At 32.4% G+C, this 10608-nt stretch overlaps 1 protein-coding gene across 1 annotated transcript; it reads right to left on the minus strand.

Annotated features, from left to right (window-relative positions):
* Positions 1 to 8665: 8665 nt before the first annotated feature.
* On the minus strand, positions 8666 to 10266 carry LOC121759904 (dof zinc finger protein DOF5.1-like). Its single transcript, XM_042155477.1, has 2 exons — positions 10102 to 10266; positions 8666 to 9863 (listed from the first exon to the last, which is right to left on the minus strand). The coding sequence occupies exons 1-2, from the start codon at positions 10150 to 10152 to the stop codon at positions 8964 to 8966; spliced, it is 951 nt and encodes a 316-aa protein (XP_042011411.1). The 5' UTR covers positions 10153 to 10266; the 3' UTR covers positions 8666 to 8963.
* Between the last annotated feature and the right edge of the window lie 342 nt (positions 10267 to 10608).

Here is a 10608-nt window from a genome sequence, read left to right on the forward strand (position 1 = left end):
ATTTTAATATTGTGGAAATGTTTTTATTTAAATTGAATAATAGAATGTTGGGACCCTTGAGCATGTCATTGTGGAAGAGCATGGATGTGAGTGTTGTTCTCTTGCTTAAGAGCAGAGAGTAAAAAAGTAATAAAAGTGGGTCCGGGTCTATATCCGTGTTCTTACTCTTATTGTACTTATAAAAAACATTCCAATAAAAAACCAGCATTCCCTTTGAATATTATGTTTATGGAGATTGAGTAACAATATGAGCGTGACACGCCAAACAAAGTGGATCTAGCTACAATTACTTTTTCATATCTTTAAAATCAAAGCCAGATCTTGTCGTGTCATCAAATTGATATTCATTAAAGCAATCATTAAATGAAATCAGTGAATAATAAATCCAAACCGGTTGGTACTTACATAGTTACATTTACATTTGCAAAACAATCCAAGTATCTAATAAATTAGCTTTTCCTTACAAAATATTCCACCTTCACTTTGCTTTACTTTTCCCCCCTAATACTTTGAGGTCTTCTTTCAAATATTTGCACCTTACCTCTTTTTCCATGATTGGGTAAGTAAAGAAAAATTAGAAGCGGATTATATTTTACGAAATAAAATTTTCCATAACTGAAGAATCGAAAAAAAATATTGATTTTCAAGAAAGGTAAAACAAGCTTCTTGGTAAATGATTTTTGGATCCAATTTCATTTAAGAACAAATGGGCCTAACTTTAGCCCAAATATGCTGATACTTTATCTGTACAGTCAATTTACAGTGATCGAAAAATTATTTGTGTTAGTTCTGTGTAATTAATCAAACGAATATAAAAAAACCCAGATGTGATCCATCGAGATTTATAGAATTATGTAACTACTAAAGTCCATTTTTTCCCAAAACATAATACCAGTATTTGCTATCTTCTGGTCCTTGGTTCATTTTAGCTTAAAAAGTGATGGAGATGTTAAATTTTAATAGTCTATCTCAATTTATCAATTTAATTGGTGCTCGGCATAGTAATTTTTGTTAAATTGTTCCATATATATACCAATATAATATGGAGTGTCATGTATGCAATAATATGTTAAATTGTTCCATATATATACCAATATAATATGGAGTGTCATGTATGCAATAATATGCACCAGACTAGATATTGCAAAAGCAATAAGTGTAACAAATAGGTTTATGTATGATTTTGGCAAGGAACATTGGTGGACTGTCAAGTGGCTTCTGGGCTATTTGAAAGATGGAAATTTGTTTGATGGGAGTGAGAATGGTGATGGTAATGTTATTGTGGGATTCACTGATTCTGACTATGCCGGGAATATTGATAATCGTAGGTCTCAATCAGGTTATGTTTTTATGATGTATGGTTTAGCTATTAACTGGAAATCATAGACCTCAACCACAAAAGCTGAGTAATTTGCCTTGAAAGCGGCAGTGAAGGAAGGTTTTTAGATTGGAAATCTGATTTCAGAGTTTAGGATGGTTCATAAGGCTATTGGATGTGACAATAATAATGCAATCTGTCTTGACAAACATCTAGTGTTCCATGAGAGGAGCAAGCACATTGATGTTAGATTACACTGTGAGAGAAGAAATAGAAAGAGAAAGGTGAAAGTGTTTAAGGTCAGCACGGTTGATAATCCAGCTGATGTACTTACTTAAGCCTTACCAAGAGATAAGTTAGAGTTGTGCAGGGGTTTGATGAATCTGTGTAATTAAGGAGCAACGAGGTGATTGAAACATCCAAGGTGAAGATTTGTTGATTATATGATCAGTCACACACAAGGAAGGAGGAATGACATATAATAGCTCATTACATCGTGACCGTAATTGAGTTGGATCGATTTATAGCCGTCCAATAAACTAGCCGATGGATTTTTTGTTTTGTGTTTTGTATCTTCAGAGCATCCGCAGCGGTGAGTTTGGCTCGTTCGTGCCAGCGGCACGGCACCCCCTGTCCGCCGCTGGCACGGCTCTGTTCGATACATAGAGCACGTCCGTGCCGCTGAGCAGGGCGACGTGGCACGTTTCTATTGGCCGTTGGCATTTTCTTTTTCTTTTTTTAAAAAAAATCGAAAATAATACCAAAAATTAAAAAAAATATATTTTCGGATTCCCAAAAATATAAAGATTTTATTACAGTTTTTTTGAAATTTTTTTTGAAATTTTTTTTAAAAAAATTAAGTCCTAAATCATCTATAATTACACACATTCATCATCCATTTGGGCGAAATTCGGCCACGAGTAGTGGGTTTTTTTTAATTTTATGAATTTAATTATGTAATTTTTAGGATTTTAATTATGTAATTTTTAATTTTTTTGTAATTTGTAATATTATTCCGGTTATTTTTAATACATTTTAATATTGTGGAAATGTTTTTATTTAAATTGAATAATAGAATAGTGGGACCCTTGAGCTTGTCCTTGCGGAAGAGCACGAATGTGGGTGTTGTGCTATTGCCTAAGAGCAGAGAGTAAAAGTGGGTCCGGGCCCACATTCGTGCTCGTTGGCAAGAGCACGGACGTGGATGCTCTCAGTTAAGCTGTTTTTTGAGCTGCCATTAAAATGAGCTCGTCGTTCTTGAGATAAGTGTAGCCGACTGTTGTGAAAACAGACTCTCTCGCATCAATACAATTATTTTATTTTTTTCAATTCAAATTTGGCGTTCTTCAGTTCTCATATCCAATTGTTAACAAAGATAAATTCCATTCTTCTTAGATATCGAATTTATGTTAGTTCTTGTTAACAATTTATTGATTATTTAGATAAAACAGTAATTGAAATTATTTTGTACAGTACTCTGTATTTAAGTCTAGAACTATATAGTTCTCACTTACGTTGGACCGGAGGAAGTATCAACTAATAAGAATGAAAAAGGCTTGCAATCTATTTCAATCATATAATTCTAGTTTCTTGAAATCTTAGAGCTCAAATTCCCACCAATTTGTTTTCTACCATTGCCCCTTCTATCAACCATGGGATTTAAATTGGTGTCAGAGTCCTCCATCAAAACCTAACAAAATGAATAATATCCTAGTGAATGTGTTAACATTGCAATAAGCCAGTAAAGAAAAACAAACTAAAAAATGGCACGAGTAGGTGAAGTGAGGGTCTTCCTAGTGCTATCTAAATTTTTATTTTTATTTTTATTTTTATTTTTATTTTTGTGGGAAATATTATAGAGGCATTATTTAGAAGAACATTTGTAATAAAAGCTAAAGCTCATGCTCTATTGCCCCTCTGCACCACACAGTACCCACAGTGTGTGTGTGGGGATGTTAATTTTCCGTAGCTAGCAGATCTGGCTTGGATTTCCGAGCCCAATTAGTACCGATTAAGTTAATCCCTTGTAATTAATTACTACAGCTATCTATCTTTAGCATAATCCAATACTCCTTTGTTGGGATCACGACAGCATACTATATTAATTGCCGCAGATTGCTCAATCTTAGTAACCCATGAATTATGACAACTAACCGACAAATAATCAAATCTGCATTATTATATCTGAATATATGCATGTGTGTCTGTATATATATATATATGCTTAGAGAGAGCTTTATTTTCAGAATAGTGACTTTATTCGTTGCTGCTAGCTAGGCAGCCTTGATTCTTACAAAAGTGAAAATCCAAAGATTCTTTTGTCTGCAAGGTAATGAAATTTTATCTTAATAGTAATATTGATGTAATGATTTTGGATGTCATATATCATGAGTTTGCTCCAACTGATTGTTTATATACTATGTCCATAAATACCGTGTATAATAATCTAATAAGATTCAAATTATTAGGCTAAGATGACATATTTCTTAGTCGACATCATGGGTTGACCTACATGTAAAGAGGGAGGGGTTTAGCCCCTAATGAATCCAATTTTTTTATTTTTTTCTATTATAAAATTTTTAATTTTCTTTATATTTTGAACACATTAGTATATAAAAGCCCCTATTAATAATAATAATAATAATAATTACATGAAAATTTATTTTTAAATAAAATTTTGAAAATTTAGCCCCTACTCATGTTCATTTCTGCGCCGCCCCACTCGACATGGATTTAAAAGTTGGTGGCTAATGTGGTTAATTGGAGAGAGAAATAGTGAGTGTAGATATTAAATGGAGAGCGAAAGAGAATTGAATATTTAATTGGATAGAGAAAAAATGGTTGAATTTATTAATTGAATAGAGAAAATTACCAAACTTAGAATTGTGTCATCTTGGTTGAGACAAACTAAAAAGGAAAGTGTGTCGGATGGAGAGAGAGCATTCCAAGTTTCCAATTAATGCTAACAATAGAAGTAATATGAATATATATACTAAAAACATTTATTGCTCCTAGTATTATCTAATTATCCACAGAAGTATGAGACCAGGAAATTGCTTATTTCAAAAAGTCTTTTGTTGGAGAATACTATCATTATTTCAAATTTCCAATATATATCTTCTAAGGGTAGTGATTTAGAGACATAATGTCTCTATGCCATAATGCCCTTATATTTTTTTGCCCTAAGTATAATTTACATTGTGCCTAATTTACCATAACATTATAGTATTGAATTGATATATGTCTAATTAAGGAAAATTAAACCAAATTAATTATTCTTATCAAATGCATATTTATTAATTGGAGACAAACTTAATCATGCACTAAAGCAATGGATTAAAATTTTTGAGCGGATTTAAAAAACATTCTTGTCAAGTAAATTTAAGACTACTAGTTTCATAAAAATCATTAATATAGATTACGAATCAACACAGTACTATTAATTAACAAACTACATAACTAAATAATTATATTTAATTGTGAAAAATTTGATTACTTAAATAGCATTATATGTTTTTTAAATAATTTTTTATTCAATCATTCTATAGTTTAAAAAAAAAAATCGAACGTAAAAAATTAATATCAAACTTATAATTCTGATTATTTAAAGTTAAATAATATTAGATCTTTTTAATATTTCTAATGATTTGTTATTAAATTATTTAAACTAAAATTTATAAAACTAATTTGTAAAGAAATCCAATATTTTTTATTTGCTAATAAAATTGTACTACTCTATATTTTAAAATTTTCTTTAAATAAATGCAATAAAAGGGGAATAGATAAAAAAAATATTATCCAGTCATATTTTAAAAGATTGTATATATGATTCACGTGTTTATTAAATGCACGCATAATATATGCATAATCTACATTTATATCCTTAAATAGGTTATAGGTGTAATAAATAAACAAATTAATATAGGGGTAATAAAGTAAACATATAAAATAAAATTTTAATTAAAAATACCAAATAATATATAATTACCATTTTAACCTCATTTATGGCATTGCCATTATGTCTCTAAAACATTTCTCATTTTGTAATTGGTAAATATGGTAAATATAATAGTAATAGGCATGACTTACGACTAGGAAATTTTGGATTGCGCCGCTCTTTCAAAACCAACTCTACTAAGTGTGAAAATGAAGTCATATGTTCTAAAATCAAAATATATGATTGCAACATTGATTCTATCATCATGTTTAAAGAAAAATTATTATAGCCTTGTTTATAAAATTTTATTTGACTACTATATATATCCCAATTTTTTTGAACATTCGATATTGTTCCTGTTATGTTCCTATTTTATAATATACCATGTTTATCTATTTGTCTACTACTATTACTTTTCTAAAAACGAATATTCTTACAAGTGTTCATTGCACAATAAATATTCTTACCTATTTTAATTTTTGAGAATAATTTAGTTATTCCTCTTAACTGTGTGATAGGTGACTAGGTGTTATCTAGTTTTTTAAACATATACTAGTACTTATTTATTAATTTTCGGTTCTCTATTTATAGGCGTGTAAAATATTTTAATAAACTTGATATAAACCATATAATTAATTCAAATGCAGTCTCATTTCCTATTGTGTAATTACATAAATGTACACATTAAAATGGATAAGGCGCTCTTTCAAGTAGGAAAATAAGCACAATAGTTAGGTAATAAAAAGAAGAATAAAGCTATGCGGCCACATTATGCCCAGCCATAAATTAATTAAATAACAAAAAAAATTGATTTTTTTTTCAAATTTTTGGTTTAATACTACTTGATTTTACTTTTATATCATCTTCATTATATGTTGCTCAACATGTTAGTGTTGCTTTTTCGTAGTTTTTGCTCAACTTATTACTACTGTCATTTCTTCATTGTTGCTCAACGTATACAGTAATTCGTGATATTAATGTGTTTTACGTAATGAAATTCAAAGATAAGTATCAACTCACAAGTCCATTCACACACATATAAGTTTATATCGGTAATTCTAATTTTTTTATACATGTAAATGGACTAAATTAACTCTTTATGGCCCTTTAGCATCACTCTAAAAAGAATTAAGTAGAATATGATAGAACATGCATATTTCCATTGTCAGAGCACGACCAATTAATTTACAAAGGAAACTGACATTGCCTAAGACCAAAACACACACACACACACATGATAGATAGAGAGAGTGTTCACGCGTAACCAAAAGGTGTCTAAGTGACATAAAAATTAAACAAAAAAATTCCTTCGAGTTGTTGTCTTCATATATATCACACTCGTCCCTTCCACTCTTTACGTGATTCTTGGTACTGCACAAATCTCTCTCTCTCTCTCTCTCAAACTTTAGAAACTTTTATGGGTTTCTGGGACATTGAATTCTTGTGTGGGTTTTTGGATATGGAAGGTGAGAATGATTTGTTTGTGGAATTGAGTGCGCATGGAATATGGCGTCTTTTAAGAATCTTGTCCGACAAAAACACAAAACATCACAACATATTCTTTCCAAACTATTACCACTGCATTTGAGAAGGAAAACTATCTAACGTCGTCACGAGGATACGTACTACTAATGTTTATAAGAGTCATATAATGAATTTTGTTTCATACCACAAAATTATTTTTTTGGTTGATAAATGAATAAATTTAAACATAGTGAACCCGAGACCTTTAACCATTCTACCATTTTACCAACACATGCACACTTTTAACACATTGGACCACATTAATCTCCGCATCCATCCCTTATGTTTAACTAAGATTGTTTATTAGCCATCGGATCTGAGATTCAGATGATTGAGATCAAAGGAATTATGGAATCTGTATTTTAATATATATTCATGTTGAAGGTAATTTAAGATATAACATATCTACATAATTCATGCATATTAACCATTTTCTCTATCCTAAAAATTTCTCAAATATTTAAAGTTTTTGGAATCATCAAAAAGAAATGTGTGAATACAAATGCAAAAATATACTCCAACATTTTTTTGAATTTACATCATTATACCATTTAATTCACATAATTATAACATTGAATCCAAGTCATCAAAACGCAAATTGTGTGAACTAAGTCAAAACTCGCGAGAATCAGTTTATTACCATTGTTCTCATCACTTAATTCATTACACTTTACGTTTCTCGAATCTTATTTCCAAAAAAATGTCTCAATTATAGTGGGCGGAGAGATTATTAATTAATTAATTAATTGTCACATAGTAGTATCTTAGTATTAGCCATTTTTAATACAACTAAATTTGATATGTATGTATTAAAATAATAAAATACTCCATGGTTTATACTTGAATACAATTATAAACATATTTGAGTGGCAATGATTATTTATCAAAAACATTTCGACATGGTCTGCACCAGAAGTTTCCTTAGGGGAATGAACACAACTAAATTCTAGGTAGATTTTCTGATAAGAAATTTCAGAAATTTGGTCAAAAGTGAATAGTTTGGATTTTTCTAGGTTTTAAGGGTACGATGTAATCTGTAGGTAATTATATGGTTTCAAGGCATTGAAGTTTGAGCTTTTTATTTTCTTTTGAAAATTGTATTATTAGATGTTTTTATATGATACCTCCCTGAAACAGTAAAAGGTTATAAGTTCAAATTTTAAGCTCGTACATATACAGACAAATAAATGCTCAACAATAATATACGATTACATGATACACAGACGCACATACAAATATAAACAGATACTCCCTATTAATCCCCAATACACAACACACATATATATACATATAGAAGTTACGTTGGTAACAAATGAAGTTAATTCGAATTGAGTAATGTGGTACTGGTTTGAATTTATATTTAAAGGAATTAGAATTAAATAGCTTTGCTATACTAATTTTATATTATTTTTTTATTTACAAACTATGCACAAAGCAAAGGGGAAGGCAACATAAAAGAAGAGTAATATAGGACCTGTATATTTTTATCCTTTCAAACATGTTTGTTTCTCAAACACAATGCCTTTTTTTAATTTTTGAACTTTTGATGTTGTTTAAACCAATCATATTCGCTTATAAGCTGATCCCCAGATTTTTATTTTAACAGAACAATAAGTAAAGATTCAACATATAATTCAAAAATATGTATAATTAGCATCGAATCTCCTTTAGCTCGAGCGGGTATGTAGTTCATAAACTTTAATTTGAAAGTGTAGCTAGATTACATTAAGAAGGTAACTTATTATTTTTACTGGCATAACGTTTATACACAATGTATACTCACTCATAGGTGCAATTAGTCAAGCAAAATAAAAATAAATCTAGTTACACTTACACACGATGTGTACTCAATCCCAGAAATTTCTATTTGTAGTCATTCTTGAATATAAAAGAGAATTTGAAAACTTAGATCTCAATTTCTAACAGCGAAAAAACTGGCAGAAATCGCACATTCATCTAAACATTAATCTCAGTCAGTACAGAGCTAGTAGGCATTTTACGCAACAAAATAAGATTCAATGATCCCCAAAACAAACCAAACCAAACCAAACCAGAAAGAAAAATAAAAATTAAAACCTACCAATTTCTAGGGCTTTTTCAGCCGAACAAATCCGCCATCATCATTCTTCAAATTTCAATCTTCTCCTGCCTTTATCTCTCTTAATAGAGAATTTTTTGAGATCATTACAATGGAGTGCTCGTCGAAGAAGCACTGAAATTGGAGAGCTCTGTCCAATTCGTGTTGGAATTCCATCGTTCATTTCCATTCCCTGCAATTCCTCCCATCAATTGCCTTGAAAAATTAGGGTTTTCCTCCATTTTCACCGACGCTAGCTGACTCAACAGCGAGCTCGAAAACTTCGCCCGACTTGCTTCGTTGTTCAGAAACCCTGACTCGCCGCCGTGGAATTGGTAATTCTCCGGCTGCGACGCCTCGAAACCGCCAAGGAAAGGATGCTGCTGCAGCCGCCACGGCTCAATTCCACCTCCGCCGACGCTGGACAGAAGCGAAGCCATCTCCCCTCCGCCGCTGTGGAACCCCATCTCGTTCGTCCCCATCGGCAGGCTGTAGTTCAAGCCCATGTTTCCGGCGAAGTTGTCGTTGAGTTGACTCAGCGATGACATGAACCGAAGAGGTGGGAACTGCGGCGACAGGCCTAACATACCGCCGCCGCTGGTGGATGTGGAGGTGGTAGTCTGGCGATCGTCGCTCGCCGGGGAGGCCTTGGAGGTGGTGGACTTGCTGCTCCGCTTGTTGCGGCGGCAGCCTCCCCCCACGGGGACGTTCCTCAAGGCGCCGCCGCGGGTCCAGTAGCGGCGGCAGGTCTTGCAGAAGTGGCGCGGCTGAGAGAGGCTGTAGTTGTTGAAGTAGCAGAATTTGGTGTTGGTGGATTCGCACCGAGGGCATTTTAGGGATGAATCCGGCATCGGCACGTTCGCCATTCGAGCCCGCTCCGACATCGTCCCTGGCCGGATCGATCCACCATGGGGCTGCGGAGGAGGCGGGGAAGGCTGCGCCGCCCCCTCCGGCTGCTGTGGTGGGAGTAGATGGTGGTTTGTGCCAATTATATGATGATTTTGTGGCTGACAAAACCGGAAATAGGAAAAAGAAAATGAAAAAAACTGAGTATATGGAGAGAAAATTAAAGATGTAGTAACAAAGACGTTATGAAAAATTAAATAAAAAAATCGAGAAGATCAAAAAACAAAACAAAAAAAGGAGTGAAGAATATTTATCTTTTGAAATTCTTGCTTTATTGGCATACGATCACATGAAAAATGAAATAAAAAATTGGAATAATAATAACAAAAAAACCCTAACCTGATGCCAGTTGGATGGATCAAGATAAGCTGGAATTGAAGAAAAAACCATGGCTCCTTCTCTTTTGTAAAGGGTGTGTGGTTTTGGGAGCTATAGTGGAGAATCACATCAACTGGAACCTTGTGAGAGAGAGAGAGAGAGAGAGAGAGAAAGATAAAGGAAGAATGAGAATGTAGGAGCTAAAATAAAGCAAGGAGCTTTATCATTGTGTATATATATAGATAGATAAAAAGATAGATATAGTATAGGTACAGTGATTTAATAGAAATAAAGCACGTACTAAATTGTTTTCAGTCTGTCTAGTTTTGTTTGTTCGTTGCTTTTTAGGGTTTCAAGATGTTGCTGTTTAATTTATTACTTACTCTTTAAGCTTCTTTTTGGGGTTGCTGCATGAAAAAATCTGGTTTTATTTGCCACGTCATTCATATTACCATTTCCTACATTTCCTGACGTATATTATAAAATCTCGAGCATATGTAATCTTCCATTACTATCTCAATGTGTTTC

This window comes from Salvia splendens, chromosome 13 (assembly GCF_004379255.2).
Source record: "Salvia splendens isolate huo1 chromosome 13, SspV2, whole genome shotgun sequence".
Taxonomy (NCBI): domain Eukaryota; kingdom Viridiplantae; phylum Streptophyta; class Magnoliopsida; order Lamiales; family Lamiaceae; genus Salvia; species Salvia splendens.